Below are 25,117 nucleotides of genomic sequence, written 5' to 3'. Positions count from 1 at the left end.
AAAAACGCTACGTGGGCACACAGCCTTAAAGTTTCCGCAACAACATTTACAAAAGCTTGTGAAATACTTGGGGAATTTAGTCTAGTCAGATGAGACCAAAATTGAACTCTTTGGATGCCATAATACACATCATATTTGGAAGTCAAAAAGCACTATATATCACCCCAAAAATACCATAGGTCTAGTGACCTCATGGTGAGAACATCATGGTGTGGGGCTGTTTTTTAGCATACGGCACTGGAAAACTTCATGTAATTGAAGGAAGGATGAATGGACAAATGAACTAAAACATTTTTAATAAAAATCTGCTGCCATCTACTCGGATGATGAAGATAAAATGAGGCTGGACATTTCAGCAAGACAATGATCCCAAACACACAGCCAAGGAAACTGAATTGGTTACAGAGAAAGAGAAAATAAAGCTGCTAGAATGGCCCAGTCATTCACCTGACCTGAATCCAATAGAAGATGTATGGAAGGAGCTATTGCTCAGAGTATATGGAACCATCAGAATAAGTATTATTAAATTTCAGTAAGTGTATTCAATACTTTTTCCCTGTCGTTTCTCATTTATAACACACAACTTAATTTATGGATATCTATGGTTGGATTTTTTATTTTTGTATTTATTTTATTTTACTCCTTTTATATAGCGCCATTAATTCCACAGCGCTTTACATACATTATCATCACTGTCCCTGATAGGGAATTTAGATTGTGAGTCCCATCAGTATATCTTTGGAATGTGGGGTGAAACTGGAGTACCCGGGAGAACATACAAACTCTTTGCAGATGTTGTCCTTGGTGGAATTTGATCCCAGGAGGACCCCAGCGCTGCAAGGCTACAGTGCTAACCACTGAGCTACCGTGCCGCCCGATGCCTGTGTGGATTGGATGGATTGTTACCGACATCTGGTGAGAGTTTCATGTCACTAGCACCTTTTAGAAATGTATTTACTTAGAAAATTGTTGACGTGTTTGATATTTATTTCACCTGCTGTGTCAACAGTCAGACACATGCCTAGAGAAGAGCTGTGTGACCAGGGTCAGGGCCTAAGGGTGTGTGCAGACGCTGCGGAATCCGCTGCGGATTAATCCGCACGGATTTTGCAAAAACCGCAGATTATCTGCGGTTTTGCCTGCGGTTTGGTCCTGCGGATTCACCATCTCCACAATGGTGGAGATAGGAACCCGCTGTGGATTCCGCAGAAAGAATTGACATGTCAGCAAATTCGAGCAGATTTTTCCGCAACGTCTACACAGCGGTTTTTTTTTTTACCATTCATTTGAATGGTACTGTACACCGCAGCTAAAACTTCTGCGGGTCCGCAGCGTGTGCACATACCCTAAGAGATTCTATGTGTCTGAGAACTAGTCTGTGAAGAATGCCATAAACCAGTACATTACTGTGAGCGGTTTTGCATTTCCTGATAATATGGAGGAAAATCTGACCAGTCATTTAGCACAATTTTACACTTATACAGGCATTTTGCAGCTGTTGCTTCACCATATAATTTTCAGTCATTATTCTCTAGAAACCTAGCACGTTGCACATTTACTGTAGTTAATCTTGACTGTCTGTTTTCATCTGAATCATTACATCCTATTTATTTGCGGTAAATTAAAACCCCATGTACCGTGGTTTTTGACTAGATTTTCATTGATCTGTGTTTTCTGATATTTAGTATAAATTGTGTGATTGCACAATTGCTGGAATGACAGTATTCACAGGAATATTTACATTATGCTTAAATATTGCACAAAACAATGCAAAATCTATTACATATGTTCAACCTTTTAGATATTACATTTCTCAATTAACTGAAAAAAAATGGACTGTAGAAAATGGCACTTTCTATTTCCAAGACAATTTAATTTTGTGAAATAGGGTGGCACTGTACATTGATTTTTTTTTTTTCCTGTGTGCACGTATGCAGGAGAGTGCACCTGTACTGATAATTCTGTTAACACTGTATATGAGACATGGAATGATTTTTCTCTTAATGACAGGTAATAAACTATAATTACTATTATTCCTTAAATGGATGGCTACTGCTGTGCCCATGGTGGCTCTGCTTTGATTGGTCAATGGGCTGTATACCTCTTATTAAGTCTCTCAGCGATTCTCGGATAATGGCACCAGCAGCACTTTGGTTCTGCTTGTTTGGCTTAATGTACCAGGCATTATTCTCCAGTAATGGCCAAACGAGAAGGTGAGTTTTCTGTATATTTGGAATAATGGAAGCATGGCTTTTTTTGATCAGTAGGGAGCCTGTAACTCATGACAGTCACATTTCTAGATACAGATAATAAATGATAGCATAATTCTATTGCTTCTTATTACAAAGTCTCCTGTCGCCTGTCTCATCCATTACTTGCTATATTATGACTTGGACAGTGTAATGTTGCCGTTTTCTCGTGTTCCAATTCTTCAGGGACGTTTCCGAAAATCAAGTATGAAGCAAATACTGTACATCTGTTCTGCTTTGGAATAATTAATAAATAGATATAAAACCTAAAATTTGAGTAGATTACCATATTTGCCTAGTGCATAATCTTGTAAGTATACAGTTGTGCTCAAAAGTTTACATACCCTGGCAAAATTTTTGCTTTCTTGGTCTTTTTTCAGAGAATATGAATGAAAACACCAAAACTTTTTCTCCACTCATGCTTAGTGGTTGGGTGAAGCCATTTATTGTCAAACTACTGTTTTTTCTCTTTTGAAATCATAATGACAACCCAAAATATCCAAATGATCCTGATCAAAAGTTCACATACCCTGGTGATTTTGGCCTGATAACAAGCACAGAAGTTGACACAAATGGGTTTGAATGGCTACTAAAGCTTATACCATCACCTGTGAACTGTTTGCTTGTAATCAGTGTGCATGCATAAAAGCTGTGTGTGTTTCTGGGATACAGACACTCTCTTGCATCTTTCATGCAGCCACTGATGTTTCTGGATTGTGAGACAAGAGGAAAGCAAAACAATGGTTAATGGATCTAAGGGAAAAGAGAGTTGAACTGCATAAAACAAGAAAGGGATACAAAAAGATATCCAAGGAATTGATAATGGCAGTCAGCAGCCTTCAAACTGTGATTACCAAACGGAAAATCAGAGGCTCTGTAAAATCAAACCCAGGTTTGGTAGACCAACAAAAGTCTTGTTCACAACTGCCAGGAAAATTGTCCGGGATACAAAGAAAAACCCACAAATAACATCAGCTGAAATACTGGAATCCCTGAAAACTAGCGGCGTGGCTGTTTCAAGATGCACAATAAAAAGGCACTTGAAGAAAAATGGGCAGCATGATTGAGTCGCCAGAAGAAAGCCATTACTGTGAAAATGCCACAAAGTGGCAAAGTGAAGGTTCTGGAGTGGCCATCTCAGTCTCCTGACCTCAATATCATTGAGCCACTCTGGGGAGATCTCAAGTGCGCAGTTCTTGCTAGACAGCCCAGGAATTTACAGGAGCTGGAGGCTTTTTGGAAAGAAGAGTGGGCAGCTTTACCATCTGAGAAAATAAAGAACCTCATCCACAACTATCTTCAAGCTGTCATTGATGTTAGAGAGGGCAATACATGGTATTAAGAAATGGGGAATCTGAACTTTTTATCAGGGTCATTTGGATGTTTTTGGTTGTCATTATGATTTAAAAAAGAGAAAACACAATAGTTTGACAATAATTTGCTTCACCCAGCCACTAACCAAGAGTGGAGAAAGTTTTGGTGTTATCATTCATATTCTCTGAAAAAGGCCAAGAAAGCAAAATTCTGCTGGTGTATGTAAACTTTTGAGCACAACTGTATTGTTGCCTTCAGCAGAAGTCTTAGGAATGAGCAGATACTTCTCCATAGTTTGACGTTAGAAGACGAGCCTAATGAGTACTATAGCACATTTGACTGTCTTTATTTACTATGTTATGCTCTAAGTGTTCTCACTTTTTTGTCATAACAGAATCCTTACTATGGGCTTGGGATTTCTCATAATACCTTTCCTACCCGCAAGTAACTTATTCTTTCGCGTGGGATTTGTTGTTGCTGAAAGGGTCCTCTACTTGCCTAGTGTAGGCTATTGCATATTACTTACTTATGGCTACTGCAAAATCTGTAAACACTTGAACAAAAAGGTAAGCTGCTTATAACTATGTAGTATTTGTTAACAACAAATTTTATCACATGAACATGTGCACTTGCAATGTAATGGGCATTCATCAGTAACCGTAGGACACCTGCACGATCTGTGGTTAGCGGTAATAGATGAGGCTAAGGCTACATTCCCATGATAAGTATTTGGTGACTTTTTGATGTTGCTTTTTTTTCTGCACCATGATTTTTTTTTTTTTATCATGTTTTGTTTTTTTTAGCTGCAGATCTATGTTTTTGGTATGTCATGTTCTAACTAAAACTGCTTTGTTTTGGAATCTTCCTGTTACTTAGCTTTGATAAAAATAACGCATGTAATCTGCATAGGACTATCAAGTTTTATTTTCCATGGCGAAATTACAATAAAAACGTGTTTATCTGACGATTTTTCTCATTTAATTCAAGTCTATAGGTAAAATTTGCAAATGAAACACATGTTTACCGCAAAAGAAATTTACATGTTTATGCAGCGTAAAAAAAAAAGCATAGAGGCCAAGAGAGTTATATATATCACATCCACTTTGCTGGAAATGTAATGCGCTGACTTTTGTTCACTTGACAATATGCATCAGAAAAATTGCATCAGATACTCACTGTAGGAACTTAGCCTTAACTTTTATAATACTAGCGTACATGTGATAAATCTTCAGTTTTATCTGTCGGCTCATATGTGTGCCAAGTCTTTGTCTGCCTAGACTTCTGTGGTTCAAAAAACCCTTATAATAAAGTAATCTCCCAGTTGCAATGTGTGTTGCATATGTGTTGTCTTGGGTAACTTTCTAACACTGCATTAAAACTCTTTTTTTTGTATTTTAAGAAACTTGTAACTATAGTTGCTCTTGGACTGCTGAGCCTCTATCCAGTGCGCTGCATCTATCGAAGTAACCAATGGAAATCAGAGGAGCTTCTTTTCCAAAGTGCACTTGATGTGTGTCCTCTAAATGCTAAAGTAAGTCAGTACAGATCTTTCGGGGTCAGACTCACATTTTCATCAAAACATGTCCACCAAACAGAACTTTTAGGCTGCCCTCACATATACCTTGATTTAAAAGTGATGGGAATCGCCCAAAAAAGATGCACATTATACAACATGCCTAAAATAGCTAATCAATTTATTGATTTAAGAAAAAAAACAATAAAAAGACAGTACTTGACAAATAAACAGAGCACTCTTCAAGATCTACAAGTAGTGAGCTGACAAAGAGTAGTCTGTTTTTAAGTGTTTTTAATTAAATTTTTTTTTAGTGAGGCATTATCTTTTTGCTTTATTTCCATGAAAAACTTGATAAGCTTTTTTTTGTATAGTGTACTTAATTTTGTGCTTTCAATTGATTTTTTTTTTTTTTTTTGTATAATGGGGAAAAGTACATGAATGAATAAATTTTTAATATGGTTTTGAACCTTTTTCAGGTGTAATAGGCTAAGGTCATGTTCACACATTCATTATGTGGACAGTATTTTACATCAGTATTTGTAAGCCAAAACCAGGAGTGGAACAGTCAGAGGAAAAGTATAATAGAAACACGTCACCACTTCTGGATTTATCACCTACTCCTGGTTTTGGCTTGCAGATACTGATGTAAAATACTGACCAAATACTGAATGTGTGTACGTGGCCTTAAAAAGGATCAAGAAGATGAATATTGAAATACAGCAACACAATACTACAGTTACTGTCCTTCACACAATATTTCAGTGTTTTAGTTAATACAGGACAGATGTATATCTTTGTACCGTGTTAGCCAGTGGATAGAAAAATATTCAGGATTGAGAGTCCTCAGTAGTTGATACCTTTTAATGGCTAACTGAAAAGATGGTAATACATTGCAAGCTTTCGAGACTACTCAGGTCTCTTCATCAGGCTAGATAAGTTAGTTAATACATGCATTTTATAAACTCAACATAGTTTAATGTTGCCAAAACATTGTTGAAATTGACTTATTTTCCATTAAGGGTCATGTTGCAGCACAAATGTCAGAAGATTTCATAATACAAAATGTATATATTATCAAATCTTCGACCATATGGAGCTGGAGTATTTACTTTGAAAATCCATGCTAGAATAGCTGTAATAAGATAAGCATTTTATGGGTCCAGTTAAAGAGTGAGAGGACTCATGAATTCAAGACTATTTAATATCCGCCCACAGATCCTGACTAATAGCAGCCTGTACTGAGCAGCGTGAAATCTTAGCAGCTGGATGGACACGGACAAGCTGTCAGTCATTCTAGGTGATCGGAGATTAAACTTTTATACGGGTTTATATAGCCATTCTGATATTGATTCTCAAAGGCAATTTAGCATCCTTATCAGGGCTAATAGTTCTTTTTATGTCCTAATTCACACATCTGTGTTGCACATACGTGTTGTATCCATTCTTCTTAACTGTTACAGCACGTAACCATTATAATATGGTACTATTGACATGTGACTGTGTGTCCATGCAAAATTCAGAGACTTGTCTGTTTTCTTCTAGTATCACACATGAAAAGGGCCAGTACAAATCTATGGGTCCAAGAAAAAAAACATACAGCAGATAGATGCCATCCGTGTGTTGTACATATTTAAAATTGTAATGGATAGGAGAAGCTTTGTCATTTTATTTATTTTATCCATCTGTGAAAAACACGGATGACAGCTGATGGTAAAAAACGGACACACTGATGCTACTCTTCTGATTGAAAGTCATTAGAGATGGGTGGACCCCTGGATGATCGAGTCTGGCGGGTTCAGTCGAACAGTTACAAAACGTTCGGGTACCAGAATAGTACCCAAACCCAGACCCCATTCACCTCCAGTCCCATCATCTGGCACCAGTGACCGGAGGTAAACTTTATACTTCTGCTGACAGCTTGGGAACTGCGGCTCTCTGACCGGCGGGGATGATTTCACGACCGATCAGAAGTGGTGTTTTCCATGCTGCCATGCACATGACCGCGCAACAAACACCTGGTGTTCAGGCAGCCAAACCCGAACAGTAACACGGACTTCCTGGTGAAGTTTGTGTTCGGTGTCCGTGCCCGAACAGTATGTGTTCAGTATGGACGCCAAACTTTACTGTTCAGGTTCGCCCATCTCTAAAAGTCATATATTATATAGAATCATTACAAACAGAATCATCTATGTTTAGTGTTTTACTGTTAATGTTGATGATTATGGCTTACAGCCAATGAAAACCCAAAAGTCATTATCTAAGTAAATTAGAATTAACAAAAAAACACCAGCAAAGGCTTCCTAAGCACTTAAAAAGGTCCCTTAGTCTGTTTCAGTAGGCTCCACAATCATGGGGAAGACTGCTGACTTAACAGAAGTCCAGAAGGCAGTCATTGACACACTCTACAAGGAAAGTAAATTTTGCATTTCATTTGGAATTCAAGGTCCCAGAGACTGGAGGAAGAGTGGAGACGCACACAATCCAAGCTGCTTGAGGTTTAGTGTGAGGTTTCCATAATCAGTGATGGTTTAGGGAGCCTTGTCATCTGCTGGTGTAGGTTCACTGTGTTTTATCAAGACCAAAGGTGGCTCAGCCATCTTCCACAAAATTTTAGAACACTTCATGCTTCCCTCTGCCAGCAAGCTTTTTGGATATGGAAATTTCATTTTACAGCAGGATTTGGCACCGGTCCACACTGCCAAGTACCAATACCTGGTTTAAAAACAACAGTATCACTATACTTGATGTGCCAGCAAACTCGCTTGACCTTAACCCCATAGAGACCATCTATGGGGTATTGTCAAGAGGAAGATGAGAGACACCAGAGAAGCAGGAGGAAGTCAGCACCCATACTGCTCAGGAACCAGTACCAGGCTCTCACGCAGGTGAACGATGAAGAAATACATCAGGATACAGACCGGATATAACTTCAAGAGAAATGTGCTGTCTTCCAGGTGCAAAAATTAAAGATGTGTCTGACCAGATATCAGGACTCTTCAGACCTACAGATGACTACCCATTCCTGCTAATACATGTGGAGACAAATGACACCGCAAGAAACGACCTAGAAACCATCTGCAGTGACTTTGAAAACTTAGGCAAGGAAATGAAAGCACTGGGAGCGCAGGTGGTCTTCGCTTCCATCCTCCCAGTGGATGGCCATGGAACAAGGAAGTGGAATAAGATTCTGCAGGTGAATAACTGGCTACGTCGATGGTGCCGTCAGCAAGGATTTGGATTTCTGGATCACGGGAGTGAATTACCTATACGATGGACTACTTGCTAGAGATGGGGTGCACCTTACGAAGACTGGAAAACATGTATTCGGAATTCACCTTGCTACACTCATCAGGAGAGCTTTAAACTAGAGCAATGTGGGAAGGGAAGCAAAAGGCCAGAAAAATCCATACACCTGGCAAATGCTATTGAGAACTCTGCTATTAGAAGTGGAAAGGAAGAACAAAGACAAAAGAATCTAAATAATAAAAAATATTGCAGAAAGAGAAACCAATCACAAACTAAAATGTTTCTATACTGATGCACAAAGCATGTGAAACAAACAAGGAGAACTGGAACTACTAACACAGGAAAAGAAATATGATGTAATTGGAATCACTGGAACTTGGTGGGACGATACACATGATTGGAATACAAGGCTAGAAGGGTACAACTTATTTGCAAGAAACAGACTTGATAAACGAGGAGGAGGTGTTGCATTATACGTTAGAAACGCGTATATCTGCACAGAGATTGAAGCTTCAGAGACTGGGAGTTCTGTGGAAACTGTTTGGGTAAGAATACAAGGACAGAACAATGGAAAGGACACCATTGTAGGCATTTACTACAGGCCGCCTGTGCAAGCTGAAGGTATGGATGAACTCTTTATGCATCAAATGGCCAAGTTCTCCAAAAAAATGACATAGTTGTCATGGGAGATTTCAACTATCCAGACATTTGTTGGGAATATATCTCAGGCAAAACTAACAGGTCAAGGAAATTCTTATCCTCTCTTGCTGACAAGTTTATCTTCCAAAAGGTAGGGGAGAAAACAAGGGGACCTGTGAAGACTCAGACGTCAAGGTTAGATTTCAGAAAGGCAGATTTTAAGGGATTCAGAAAGAGAATTGGAGGGATCCAATGGCTGGATATTCTTAAGGACAAAAATGTCCAGGAAGGATGGGAAATCTTGAAAAATGAAATTCTCAAAGCACAATTGTTAACAATTCCGAAAAGAGGGAAGAATAGGAAGCATTTAAGGAAACCAGGATGGATGAACACAGAACTTAAGCACATGCTAAAAAGGAAGAAAGAAATGTTAATAAAATGGAAAGAGGGAGGCATATTTAAAGAAGAATATAATGCTGTCTGCAGAACCTGCAGGGCACAAATCAGATTATCTAAAGCTGACAATGAATTGAGGCTTGCAAGAGACGTCAAAAGCAATAATAAAGGATTTTGGGGATATGTCAAAAGTAAAAGAAAATTAAAAGATGCAGTAGGATTTTTACGGGATGAAAATGATGAAATGGTAAGACAGGATGTTGAGAAGGCCGAACTTTTAAATTCCTATTTTGCATATGTTTTCTCTCAGAAAGGAAATGTAACATCAACTGTTCTTCACTGTCCTATTAAGGGAATAGAAGAATCCAGGATATCTATAAACAGAAAGATAGTGAGGAAACACTTACCTAATCTAAATGAATTCAAGTCTCCAGGTCCAGCTGAATTACAACCCAGAGTACTGAAGGAGATAGCAGAAGAAATTTTTGAACCCCTCTCCATAATCTTTGAAAATTCTTGGAGCACATGAGATGTCCCAGAAGACTGGAGAAGAGCAAATGTTGTTCCTATCTTCTAAAAGGGGAATAAGGTAGACCCAGGCAACTATAGGCCGGTGAGTCTGACTTCTATACCAGAAAAGATATTTGAACAAATTATTAAACAACATATATGTCAGTACCTGGGTAAGAATGAAGTGATTAAACAGAGTCAGCATGGGTTTGTAACTAATAAGTCATGTCAGACTAACTTAATTTCCTTCTATGACAGAATCACTGATTGGGTAGATCAGGGAAATGTTTGTAGATATGGTATATCTTGACTTCAGCAAAGCATTTGACAAAGTATCTCATACAATCCTTATTGAAAAAATGACTAGGTATGGAATGGACAAGGCAACTGTTAGGTGGATTCATAACTGGCTTAGTGATCGGACCCAAAGAGTGGTCGTAAATGGCTGCACATCCAGTTGGAAGAATGTCTCAAGTGGGGTACCACAGGGCTCTGTCCTGGGCCCTGTATTGTTCAACATCTTTATCAACGATTTAGATGAAGGAATTGAGGGTAAACTGATTAAATTTGCTGATGACACAAAGCTAGGAGGGTTGGCTAATACTAGAGAAGAGAGAGAGGATTCAAAAAGCTATAAATAAACTGGAGCAGTGGGCAGCAACTAACAGAATGGTTTTTAACAGGGAAAAATGCAAAGTACTACATCTGGGCAATAAAAATGAAAAAAGCTTATACAGAATGGGAGGAATAGGGCTAAGCAACAGCACATGTGAAACAGACTTGGGTATACTAATAGATCACAGACTGAATATGAGTCAACAGTGTGATGCAGCAGCAAAAAAGGCAAATGCAATTCTAGGATGTATTAACAGAAGCATACAGTCTTGATCACGTGAAGTCATTATTTCCCTCTACTCCTCTTTGGTCAGACCTCATCTGGAATACTGGGTCCAGTTTTGGGCACTACATTTTTAAAAAGGCATCAACAAACTGGAGCAAGTTCAGAAAAGAGCGACCAGAATGGTGACCGGTCTGCAAACCCTGTCTAATGAGGAAAGGTTGCAGGATTTGGGAATGTTTAGTTTGCGAAAGAGAAGACTGAGAGGAGACTTAATAGCTGTCTACTAATATCTAAAGGGCTGTCACATTGTAGAAGGATCATCTTTATTCTCATTTGCACAAGGAAAGACTAGAAGCAATGGGATGAAACTGAATGGGAGGAGACACAGATTAGATATTAGAAAAAACTTTTTGACAGTGATCAATGAGTGGAACAGGCTGCCACGAGAAGTGGTGAGTTCTCCTTCAATGGAAGTCTTCAAACAGAGGCTGGACAGACATCTGACTGGGATGATTTTGCGAATCCTGCTTTGAGCAGGGGGTTGGACCAGATGGCCCAGGAGGTCCCTTCCAACTCTACGATTCTATGATTCTTAAAAGGAGCCCTGACCAAGTATTGAGTGAGTTTACAGAACATCAATTTAAGTAGGCCAACATTTCGGATTTTAAAATCAATTTTCAAGCTGGTGGTATAAAGTATTCTAATTTATTGAGATAATGACTTTTGGGTTTTCATTGGCTATAAGTAGTGTTGAGCATTCTGATACCGCAAGTATCGGGTATCGGCCGATACTTGCTGTATCGGAATTCCGATACCGACTTCCGATATTTTTTCAATATCGGAAGTCTGCATCGGAATCTGAAGTTCAAAGTTGATTGACAGCCGAAATGACGTCATCATGATGCGCGGTGTGTGCGCATCATGATGCTCCGTCATTTCTGGCCTTCCGGGGGTCTCTGCCGGCCTGCCGGGGGGCTGTGTGGACTGCCCGGGGTCTGTACCGGCCTGCCGGGGGGCTGTGCCGGCCTGCCGGTGGTCTGTGCACCCTGTGGGGGTCTGTACCGGCCTGCCGGGGGGCTGTGCCGGCCTGCCGGTGGTCTGTGCACCCTGTGGGGGTCTGTACCGGCCTGCCGGGGGGCTGTGCCGGCCTGCCGGGGGGCTGTGCTGATGTCTGGGGGTCTGTGCAAGCATCGTCCGATGGGACTATAAGTCCCATCTGGCGATGCCTGCTACCTTGACAGTGATTGACACATTAGCCAATGATGGGACAGTAGTAGTCCCATCATCCGGCTAATGTGTTAAATGTTAAAAAAAAAAAAAATACTACATACATACTACATACATACTACATGCATGCTACATACATACTACATGCTACATACATACTACATATATACTACATGCATGCTACATACATGCTACATACATACTACATATATACTACATGCATGCTACATACATACTGCATGCTACATACATACTACATACATACCACATATATACTACATACATACTACATACATACCACATACATACTACATACATACTACATGCATGCTACATACATACTACATACATACTACATGCATACTACATGCATGCTACATGCATGCTACATACATAACACATATATACTACATGCATGCTACATACATGCTACATACATACTACATATATACTACATGCATGCTACATACTACATGCTACATACATACTACATATATACTACATGCATGCTACATACATACTACATACATACTACATACATACTACATGCATACTACATACATACTACATACATACTACATACATACCACATATATACTACATGCATGCTACATACATACTACATACATACTACATGCATGCTACATACATAACACATATATACTACATGCATACTACATGCTACATACATACTACATATATATACTACATACATACTACATACATACTACATGCATGCTACATACATACTACATGCTACATACATACTATATATATACTACATGCATGCTACATACATACTACATGCTACATACATACTACATATATACTACATGCATGCTACATACATACTACATGCTACATATATACTACATACATACTACATACATACTACATACATGCTACATACATGCTACATACATACTGCATGCTACATACATACTACATACCACATACATACTACATGCATGCTACATACATACTACATACATACTACATACATACTACATACATACTACATGCATGCTACATACATACTACATGCTACATACATACTACATATATACTACATGCATGCTACATACTACATGCTACATACATGCTACATATATACTACATACATACTACATACATACTACATGCATGCTACATACATACTACATGCTACATACATACCACATACATACTACATGCTACATACATACTACATATATACTACATGCATGCTACATACATACTGCATGCTACATGCTACATACATACTACATGCTACATACATACTACATATATACTACAAAAAAAAAAGTCCCTAGTCTCACTTTATGCCATTGCACACAGCAATGGCATAAAGTGAGACTAGGGACTTTTTTTTTTAAGTGGCGGAGGAATACAGTGCGGAAGGATACCTACCTTCCGTCATTGGATTCCTGCAGCCCGTAGAGAACGGCAGCATCAGCTGATGCTGCAGTTCTCTACCCAAAATCGTCGTGGGACACACTCGTGGACTGCTTCGGATCGTGGGTGAGTATTTTTGTGGTTTGTTATGTTAATATTTATTCCGTAAAAGACAATGGCTTCGGGGAACAATGTGACAAGTATTGGTAAGTACAGTGCCTACAAGTAGTATTCAACCCCCTGCAGATTTAGCAGGTTTGATAAGATGCAAATAAGTTAGAGCCTTCAAACTTCAAACAAGAGCAGGATTTATTATCAGATGCATAAATCTTAAAAAACAAAAAATTATGTGGCTCAGTTAAATTTTAATAAATTTTAAACATAAAAGTGTGGGTCAATTATTATTCAACCCCTAGGTTTAATATTTTGTGGAATAACCCTTGTTTGCAATTACAGCTAATAATCGTCTTTTATAAGACCTGATTAGGCAGGCACAGGTCTCTGGAGTTATCTTGGCCCACTCCTCCATGCAGATCTTCTCCAAGTTATCTAGGTTCTTTGGGTGTCTCATGTGGACTTTAATCTTGAGCTCCTTCCACAAGTTTTCAATTGGGTTAAGGTCAGGAGACTGACTAGGCCACTCCAACACCTTGATTTTTTCCCTCTCGAACCAGGCCTTGGTTTTCTTGGCTGTGTGCTTTGGGTCGTTGTCTTGTTGGAAGATGAAATGACGACCCATCTTAAGATTCTTGATGGAGGAGCGGAGGTTCTTGGCCAAAATCTCCAGGTAGGCCGTGCTATCCATCTTCCCATGGATGCGGACCAGATGGCCAGGCCCCTTGGCTGAGAAACAGCCCCACAGCATGATGCTGCCACCACCATGCTTGACTGTAGGGATGGTATTCTTGGGGTCGTATGCAGTGCCATCCAGTCTCCAAACGTCACGTGTGTGGTTGGCACCAAAGATCTCGATCTTGGTCTCATCAGAACAGAGAACCTTGAACCAGTCTGTCTCAGAGTCCTCCAAGTGATCATGAGCAAACTGTAGACGAGCCTTGACATGACGCTTTGAAAGTAAAGGTACCTTACGGGCTCGTCTGGAACAGAGACCATTGCGGTGGAGTACGTTACTTATGGTATTGACTGAAACCAACGTCCCCACTGCCATGAGATCTTCCCGGAGCTCCTTCCTTGTTGTCCTTGGGTTAGCCTTGACTCTTCGGACAAGCCTGGCCTCGGCACGGGAGGAAACTTTCAAAGGCTGTCCAGGCCGTGGAAGGCTAACAGTAGTTCCATAAGCCTTCCACTTCCGGATGATGCTCCCAACAGTGGAGACAGGTAGGCCCAACTCCTTGGAATGGGTTTTTTACCCCTTGCCAGCCTTGTGACCCTCCACGATCTTGTCTCTGATGGCCTTGGAATGCTCCTTTGTCTTTCCCATGTTGACCATGTATGAGTGCTGTTCACAAGTTTGGGGAGGGTCTTAAATAGTCAGAAAAGGCTGGAAAAAGAGATAATTAATCCAAACATGTGAAGCTCATTGTTCTTTGTGCCTGAAATACTTACTAATACTTTAGGGGAACCAAACAGAACTCTGGTGGTTTGAGGGGTTGAATAATAAATGACCCTCTGAATAAACTTTTCACAATTTAAAAAAAAATTAAACAAAGAAATAACATTCTTTTTTGCTGCAGTGCATTTCACACTTCCAGGCTGATCTATAGTCCAAATGTCACAATGCCAAGTTAATTCCGAATGTGTAAACCTGCTAAATCTGCAGGGGGTTGAATACTACTTGTAGGCACTGTATGTTACTCTATGTTATATGTACTGTATGTCTATGAATGTATTGTATGAATGTATTGTATGTAGTATGTATGTAGTATATATGTGGTATGTATGTAGTATGTATGTAGCATGCATGTAGCATGCAGTATGTATGTAGCATGCATGTAGTATATATGTAGCATGTGGTATGTATGTAGTATGTATGTAGCATGCATGTAGTATGTATGTAGTATGTATGTAGCATGCATGTAGTATGTATGTAGCATGCATGTAGTATATATGTAGTATGTATGTAGCATGCATGTAGTATATATGTAGTATGTATGTAGCATGTAGTATGTATGTAGCATGCATGTAGTATGTATGTAGCATGTAGTATGTATGTAGCATGCATGTAGTATGTATGTAGTATGTATGTAGCATGCATGTAGTATGTATGTAGTATGTATGTAGTATGTATGTAGCATGCATGTAGTATATATGTGTTATGTATGTAGCATGCATGTAGTATGTATGTAGTATGTATGTGGTATGTATGTAGCATGCATGTAGTATGTATGTAGTATATATGTGGTATGTATGTAGCATGTAGTATGTAGCATGCAGTATGTATGTAGTATGTATGTAGCATGTAGTATGTATGTAGTATGTATGTAGCATGTAGTATGTATGTAGTATGTATGTAGCATGTAGTATGTATGTAGTATGTATGTAGCATGTAGTATGTATGTAGTATGTATGTAGCATGTAGTATGTATGTAGCATGTAGTATGTATGTAGTATGTATGTAGCATGTAGTATGTATGTAGTATGTATGTAGCATGTAGTATATATGTAGTATGCATGTTGCATGCATGTAGTATATATGTAGTATATATGTAGTATGTATGTTGCATGCATGTAGTATATATGTAGTATGTATGTTGCATGCATGTAGTATATATGTAGTATGCATGTAGTATATATGTAGTATGCATGTTGCATGCATGTAGTATATATGTAGTATGCATGTAGTATATATGTAGTATGAATGTAGCATGTATGTAGTATGAATGTAGCATGTATGTAGTATGCATGTTGTATGTATGTAGCATGTAATTTTTTTTTTTTTTTTTTACATTCAACACATTAGCCGGATGATGGGACTACTACTGTCCCATCATTGGCTAATGTGTCAATCACTGTCATGGTAGCAGGCATCGCCCGATGGGACTTGTAGTCCCATCGGACGATGCCTGCACAGACCCCCGAAGCCTGCACAGACCACCGGCAGGCCGGCACAGCCCCCCGGCAGGCTGGCACAGCCCACCGGAGCCTGCACAGACCACCGGCAGGCCGGCACAGCCCCCCGGCAGGCCGGCACAGCCCACCGGAGCCTGCACAGCCCCCCGGCAGGCCGGCACAGACCACCGGAGCCTGCACAGACCCCCTGGCAGGCCGGCACAGCCCCCCCGAAAGGCCCGTACAGACCCCAGAGAGGCTGTACAGGGCAAAAACAGGGTTTTTCTTATTCCGATACCGGAAGTCCCATAGACTTGAATGGGACTTCCGGTATCGGAATCGGCGATACCGATACTTTTTTTTAAGATCGGCCGATCCATTCCGATCCGATACTTTGAAGTATCGGACGGTATCGCTCAACTCTAGCTATAAGCCATAATCATCAACATTAACAGAAATAAATACTTGAAATGGATAACTCTATTTGTAATGGCTCTATAAATGAGTTTCACTTTTGGTATTGAAAATCTGAAATAAATTAACTTTTTGATATTCTAATTTATGTGAGAAGCACCTGTATATCCAATAAGGATAGTCCCCATCTCGAATGACTCGCCTCGTTATGTGCCAGCAGGCTTCAAAATAGACAGAGTGCAGAGCAGGACCTGTGTTTTACACCTTTCTGTGGCAAGCCAAATGGACAAGGTGCCCAGTCCAAAGGGGAGTGGCCCATCACCCAAATGTACAAAATACAAGAAACTAAAGCGAAACCTAAAAAACTTGGCCTGCGTTCCTGTTAATAGAAGTGCAGTGTGTAGGTTCACATTCACTCTTTGGCCATTAACACACACAGCCTAGAATATACACAATGAATATATATCCTGCAGTAAGAGAATAAGTGGTAGTGAAACACATAAAAAAATAGGGAAAAATAGGGTGCTTAGCTGACACAATTTTGATTAAAAAAATGTTGTAAAAGCTAACCCACTGCGACAAAGTGAACCTTATCAGGATAGTCCCTAACTGGTGATTCACCTCACTATGTGCCAGTAGGCCTCAAAATAGACTGGGGGCAGAGCAGGACCTGAACTCGATAGTGTTTTACACCAGCCCATGGGAAAAATAAATAGATGAATTTGTGGGAAACAGAATTTCCCTGTGAAATCTGTAGGATTTTTCATCTAGTCAGATGCACTCCTCTCTAGTGACATTCAAAACCGCATTCAAGCATCAATTTCTCCAGGAATATTTGCACACTGTTTTTGAAGGAACTCAGCAGGGTCATTCTTTTAAACAACTTGGAGAACTTAGGCCAGCACAAATCATTCTTTTTCTTCATGTAATCCTGAACTGACTCCATGATGTTGAGATCAGGGCTCTGTGGAGATCTTATCCCCTCCTGAACTCATTGTTCTTTATGCAGAAGTTCTTAATGACATTTGCTTTAAATTTCAGGTTATATTGCTGCAGTAAAAAATTTGAATCCTGGTATGGCATTTTGGATAAGTATCTGCCTGTATATTTCAGCAATGAGGACAACATTCATCTTGACAAAATCCCAACTCCATTTGCTGACATATAGCCTCAAACTTGCAAGGAATCTCCACCATGCATCACTGTTGCCTGCAGACACTCATTATTGTACTGATCTCTAGCCCTTGGGCAAAAATCTCACTTCTATTCTAGCCAAATATTTCACAATTCGATTCCAAGCAGTCTATAGCACCTACTGCCTTATTCTGCATCCCAGTTCTTATGCTGTGGTGAATAGATGAGTCACTTGACCTTGTTTTTCAGTTTTCCTGGGCCAACCACCGTATGTTTAATCCTCAAAATTGCTCATTTCTTGGTGCCTCAGTGGTGAGAAATACATACAGGTTGTTATCCATAATAAAATTTAAAAAAAAAAAAAAATCAAAACATTACCCAACTACATTGAACAAAAATGGCACAGAGTGAATTAGTCCAATACATATCCAGTCCAGTAAAAAAATGAGAAAAAAGAGAGAACCCGAATCTGTGATCAGAATAATGTGGGACGAGAAGATATAAATAAAATACCTTTTATTAATAATTTCGTAAGCGTTAGCACCGCATACAAGGTGTCCGCACTGTGCAATAAAAAATACATCAAAATAATAAAAACAATCTGTACAATAGTTAAAATGTAAATAACAATATATTGCAAAAATGCCCAGGAATATGATTGACTATATGTATTTATAAAGAAGTGGGAAAAAAAGTGCAAGGAAACAAAAAAATGAATAATTCACTCCAGTAGTATAATTTCAATATCCTAAAGTAGTAATAATCAAGTGAAAAATGGTGTCGGTGCTCAGCAAGTTTGTGAACACATAATAAAATTAAGCATATCAAACCAAAGGGAAAACAAAAAAAATACTAAAATATATATATTGCAATGAACCATAAAAGTACTGTAGCATTGGGCAATCTGCAGCAATGTAGTAAATAGGCAGCAAAAGGACACTGTAATGAGATGGAAGTAAAAGTTCTATATATTATCTGTCTTACACTGCTAAGAGGAGAGTGAGGCAGCACATCATTGGAGTGCCATAGCAATGAATCAACAATGGGCAGTCTGCAGTAATGTAATAAAAGGTAGCAAAGAGATACTGTAATGGGATGAAATAAACACGTTCTATAGATTATCTATCTGACACTGCTAGGAGAGGAGAATGACAGATCAAAAAAAAGTGTCAATGCAACCAGAGGGCACCGTGGCACAATATGATAAAAAAGATGGCACAATGTGGTAGTAATAGGGATATTTATGTTACCTGATCAATGAGAAGGGGAAAATTCCGGTGTGGCGCACACACCCTGACGCTCGTTACGGACTGTCTTTCGTCAGGACAGTCTTTTTTTATTAAATTTTTTTTTACATACAGTACATAGCCAATCCAGCTACACATTTTGCATCTGCTATGAGGTAGACTGCTCCATGCATTTGTTTTTAAGAGCTGTTTTAATTAATTTTGTGACTATATAATACCTTTTCACTGCTTATCCAGTCTAGTGGATCTACTCTATATTTAGTTTTATTGGTTTAGGTACCATGGCACTTGGATTTATCCACTTTACATCTAAGTTGTGACAGTTACATATATAACTCCTGTTTCACTACAGATTTTCTTCTGAAATCATTACATTATCCTTTATCTGTATTAGGTGGTAAGCTCTTTGCCATCTCTTTCCAATGTTTTGGCGTAGTGGGTTATGTTTTTTGTGGTTTTTACAAATTGTGGGTTGTTTTTTTTTTTTTTTTTTTGCGATTTTACCACATCAGCTCCATTGGGATTTTGTTGGGATTGATGCGATAACACAATTTTTTGTCTTTACTTATCCATAATACTATCTGGGAGGCAACCGATTGGCTCTAAATTTATTTTGCAACAGGACATCGCACCTAAACATACAGCCGATGTCATTAGGACACTATATTTAGCGTAAGGAAAAGTAACAAGTTCTGAGCATATGATATGTGATCCCCCAAGAGCCCTGATTTCTAAATCATCAAGTCTGTCTGTGATTGCACGAAGACTCAGAATGATTTGCTCAAGCCTACATCCACGGAAGATCAATGGTTAGTTCTCCAAGATGTTTGAAACAACCTCTCTGCTGAGATCCTTGACTTGATGCAGATCTCTTTCTGTTCATTCACTTTAAATTTATCAATTAACACACAGCAAACTATTAACCCTTCTGTTTTTAACTAATTCATACATGAGAGCATTTTATGTCAGCTGCCAAAACTTTTTACACAGTACTATGTGTGGCTAGCTTTAGTCCTACTGCAGATCTTTACAGGTTACAATCTCGGCAATACACTTGGGACATGAGCATCTATAAATGGTCAGTAAGACTGTTCTCTCTAAACACGCCTTCAATGAATCAGTTAATAAAAAAGAATATACACACCGCAAATCCACTGGGAACCAGACTTCCTCACTAGTTTCTCAAAGTGATTGTAGGTCATTATCATTGATGCCACCACCAGAGTGTCACCATTTGGCTGTATCACCCACTGACCGTGGCTTCAGTTGTTTATCAGTGTACCTAACATCACTTTCAATTCAAAGTAAGAAATCTTTATTTAAAGTGTGATAAGAAGCTATGTTGTAGATATATTCTTTTATATTGCAAAGTTGAATTTTTCTTCTAAAAATACATATTTCAAGATACAAATGTGAAAATATTTCTTATGTACATGGTTAGATGGGGACAGTGTAACTGTCAAATGCAGTTACATACTTCTCCATGTAGCGTTATGTAGCTTTCTTAAGTTTCCACATTGAATGATCACTTTTAGTACTGATTATAAGCTTCTAAAGGTTTTAGATGTACTCATATAAGAGAAGCTACAATTAGTTTTATTTTGGGTGCAGTAAAATATATTTTATAGCTGCAGTTTTTCTTGTGAAAAACAGATGACTATCATTTACTCAGTTACATTGAATATTTTTTAATAATCCACAGGTGCACTATAATATAGGTAAAAATTTAGCAGATCGAGGCCTTCAAGCAGATGCCATTAAATACTACAGAGAAGCTATAAGGTAAGGTATCTCTTATAATACATCTTTTAGTTATCATGAGGATCCATATTCAAATCGGTGTGCCCCATCAGAGCCAGTCAATGTTTATGGCACCACTAGATAAAAATGTGTAAAAGGGTGGTCCAGACAACATAATTAAACTCCATTGTGCAAATAAGAAATGTCTTTATTTACCAACCATTGAAAATACAGATGAGGTTTTTAATTTCCCATTTACTAGTGTGCCCTGAGAACAGTAACCTTTTAAAACAAATGAAAATTAACCAGGGTGGTTAAAGAGGTTGTCCGGTCTAAAAGGAAAAGTCTACAATCACTGTGTGATCAAATTTGTTTTCTCTAAATATAGATTTTACCCATGAATTGAAAACTTAAGGGGTGGTCAAAAGGCCAAATAAGTTTTAACTTAAATTCCCATTTATTTATGGCTAAAATCTAAAACTAATTTCTAATATGCTTGCATTAAAATTCCTTACTGTTTCCTAACGACACAATCTAACAGATGTTGCGTTTTAGAATCTATAAGGTAACGCCACACTTGCAATGAAAGATTAAAATAATTTATTAAATAACACATTCATATTGAATGGGCAAAAATTTCCAGGAAATTAATCAGCTCAAAACAGTCTGGTGGAGAGATTGTAAAAATCCATCCTCGCAGAGAAAGTAGCAGATTTCTCTGATAAGATACTGTATATTACAAAGTTTCTTGTTTTATAGATTTATGAAATGCAAATTTCATTCTTTAAGTACGAAATGTGAGCAGGATTTAGGCCTGTTTCACATTTCCGTATTTTGACGGCCGGCTAAATCCGCCAGAGCCGTTAAATATGGATCCGTCTCCGTCGTGTGGCAAACGTAGGGCACCGGATCCATGTATTTGACGGATCCGCTGGAGTCGGCATGCAGGGAAAACTTAAAGGAACCGCGGTCGAGAGAGGGAGATTTTTTTTATTCTGCCGCCAGAACGGGATTTAGGGTTAGTTTTCTGGCAAGGAAATTATTCCGGGCATGCTCAGTGTAAAAGTGCAGATCCGTGCAGACAAAAAAAAAAAGTTTCATTGTCCGTCCACTCAAGTCAGCGGATGCCAAAATTTTGGCGGATCCGTCAAAAAACGGATTCAACGGATGACCATCCGTCAAAATCGGCCGCTAATGCAAGTCAATGGGGAAAAAAATGGATCCGCCAAAAAAACGAGCGGATTTTGACTGTTGGAAACAAACGGAAATGTTAAACAGGCCTTAGGCATTGACTTGCAGTATTAAGTGAAATCTTTTTTTTTTTTGTTCAGCATGGAAAGTTGTGAATCTTTCTTTGCAATCACTTTTATTAGGGGGTTTGTCTAAGTTCCTGTAATTAAAAAAGGAAAAAAAAAACTAATGTAAGCTTCACAAATACCTGATTGTTCCCAGTCTATTTGCCTTCCATCTGCTGCATTGATGTCTGAACATACTCCATTTGGAGTACTGATGATGGCAGTGAAAAGATCAGCCCTAGGGTTGATTGAATTCCTTCGGATAAGCACTTATCTGAATAGCTATAGCTCTTCCCGAATAATAGCACTTCCGAATAACTGCCTCGGTAAGGCCTGTTTCACACTTCAGTTTTTTGTCAGTTAAAATCCGCCAAAAAGGCGGAAAGCGGATCCGTTCCTAACTGATGTGAACGGATGCGAGCGGATCCGTTGCCCTGGGAGGAAGGAGAGAGAGAGAGAATTTTTTTTCTGTCCGCCAGAAATGATTTCAGGGTTAAATTTCCGCCTGACATCATTCCTCCGGGCATGCGCACTATAAAAATGCGGATCCTTCAGCACAAAAAAAGTTACATGGTCCGTCCAGGCATCTCGGCGGACGCAAAAAAAATTGACGGATCCGCCAAAAAAAATCCAACGGATGGGCATCTGTCAAGATCCGCCGGTAATGCAAATCAATGGGGAAAAAAACGGATCCGCCAAAAAAAATGGCGGATCCGTTTTTTTGCAGAAACGGCGGATTTTGACTGATGGTCAAAAACGGAAGTGTGAAACAGGCCTAACGTGGATACCTGGCGCGATCCCGATAATCAGCTGTTTTTCCATTCTACATGACGGCACCACGAGAGAGGGGATCCGCCCAGCGAGGACAGGAAACCTTCAAGATAAAAGGGGCGGCTCCTCTCTCCGCATCAGTTGGTTTCCTGTCCTCGATGGGAAACCCTCAAGATGAAAACCTCTTGATGATTGGAAGAAAGAAGAGGATGCCTGGGCCTGGGTCGGGTGATCAAATAGCAGGCACCGGTCTGCTACACCTGATACCAGGTGCCGGTAGTCGCCTCGGGGGTCATATATTCCTATGTCCCCCCTGAGCGAGTGCATGGCCACAGCCCATGGGGCAGATGCCCGGGTGAAGCTGGATACCTTGGAGACCACAGGCGGTGTACCCTCCAAGATGTAAATGTACCCCGTAAGACGTCCACGGAGGCCACTTTCCGTGTTCCCTCCCTGTCGACGTACGGTGGCCATGCAGCCCATGTGACACATCGGTGCCTGGGCGAAGATATTGCTCCTCGGGGGTGCCACATTGGTGTACCCGCCCTGTTGAGACCAGACGCCAGTCCCCGCAGAATTCGGCTCTGGAAGGTTTACCTGGTGTATACGTTGGTGGTATAGTGGATCGTCCATCCCTTCTCCTCAGGTAAGAGGGAGAGCGCAGGTGGCCGGTATGGGGCCCAGGCGCTCACCGGAAAACCCGGGTTCGCGCCGCTGAGCACACCAGGGCGGCAAGGACGCGCGCATTGGTAGCGCGCATGGCGGGGCCTTGCTGGGAGGAAGCCGACGCTAAACCGGAAGTGGTAAGCGGCGACCCGGAAGTAGAGGTGGCGCGCACAGCAGAGACACAGGAGGGTGTGCGCAGTCACTAGGGGGCGCGCGGACACAGGTAGTGGCGCGCGCGCACAGAGGGCGCAAGCGGGGTACGGGGACCAGGCGGTCCAATTTAAAAAAAAAAAAAAAAAGGAATAACCTTCCCTCTTAGGCTGAAGGTGACTGCTCTCATTAGGTGGCTCCTGCTAAGCAGCTTGAAGCTGGGGGCTGCTATTTAAACCGGTAGTGGCTGGCGTCACTACACCATTACATGGTCGGGTGTGACTGCTCTCAGCACAGGATAGCAGCAGACATATACGGCAGGATGGAGAGCCCCTCGCCAGAGCATATACAACCACGCCAGGAAGCAAAGGAAAGGCGGTCACGCTCACACGAAAAGAGCCAGACACGCCGCAGCAGCAGTGGAAGCCGCTCGGGCAGCGCACGGGCGGATCGTCAACGCAAGAAGGAGGGGTCCCTAGTCTCCTTAGGAGACAGTGAGAAGACCAGTCAGCCTCTAGATCCGGTACCCGTTTTGTGAAAGCGTCCGAGTGGTGAGTGAACTACGAGAAAGTCCAGTACTCTAATGTCTGTTCTCTTTCTCTTGTCTCCTCTCTTCCCTCTCCTCCCTCTCTTACATACATTGGCGGGGTGGAGTATAGGAAGTCCCTAAGAAAAGTAGGGGAAAATCTAAGAATAAAGAATGTGCTTTATGCAAAAGTCCCGTAGGAACAGCCTGGAATAAAAAGTTATGCCAGGAGTGTATTAACAAAACAATAGCGGAGGAGACTCCCTCATTCTCGGATAGTCTGAGGTCCCTAATTCAAACAGAGGTTTGTAAGTCAGTAAGTGCATTACAACCTGCGGACGCAGATAGGAAAACTAGGGATAGATCCAGCCCCTCAGGGGTCTCTCAAGAAGACTATACAGGGTCAGAGGAGGACTCAAATAAAACGCACTATTCAGATAGTATCTCAGAGGGGGAAGATACGTTCCCAGTAGAATCTACGGATGAACTTATTAAAGCAATCAGATCTACCATGGGGCTGGTAGAGGAGCGAGCAAAAAAGACAGCCCAAGAACTCATGTTCAGTGGACTACAAAAGAAAAAGCGTAAGACCTTCCCTATTAATGAGCAACTAGAAGGGCTCATAAAACGCGAATGGGAAAAACCAGAGAAAAAGTCCCAGATATCTAATTCTCTGAAGAGGAGGTATCCCTTTGAGGAAGAGGCATCCTCATCCTGGGATAGGGCTCCCAAAATCGATGTAGCGATATCAAAAGTCGCCAGGAAAACCTCCCTACCCTTTGAGGATCTGGGGTTTCTGAAAGAACCACTGGACCGGAAGACGGACAATTGC

At 40.3% G+C, this 25,117-nt stretch overlaps 1 protein-coding gene across 2 annotated transcripts in view; it reads left to right on the top strand.

Moving 5' to 3' along the window:
* The window catches only part of TMTC4 (transmembrane O-mannosyltransferase targeting cadherins 4), a 190,988-nt gene that overhangs the window by 71,206 nt on the left and 94,665 nt on the right, over window positions 1–25,117 (top strand). For both annotated transcript variants that reach the window (XM_073569507.1, XM_073569505.1), the window contains exons 9-12: window positions 2,011–2,213; window positions 3,958–4,129; window positions 4,963–5,094; window positions 20,840–20,919. In XM_073569507.1, coding sequence (XP_073425608.1) covers window positions 2,011–2,213; window positions 3,958–4,129; window positions 4,963–5,094; window positions 20,840–20,919 — 587 coding nt within the window. The remainder of the gene's footprint in view (window positions 1–2,010; window positions 2,214–3,957; window positions 4,130–4,962; window positions 5,095–20,839; window positions 20,920–25,117) is intronic.

Source organism: Dendrobates tinctorius, unplaced genomic scaffold, assembly GCF_039654945.1.
Source record: "Dendrobates tinctorius isolate UK_male_01 unplaced genomic scaffold, ASM3965494v1 ptg000026l, whole genome shotgun sequence".
Taxonomy (NCBI): domain Eukaryota; kingdom Metazoa; phylum Chordata; class Amphibia; order Anura; family Dendrobatidae; genus Dendrobates; species Dendrobates tinctorius.
The sequence above is the reverse complement of the archived record's forward strand: the minus strand, read 5'-3'. Positions and strand labels throughout refer to the sequence as shown.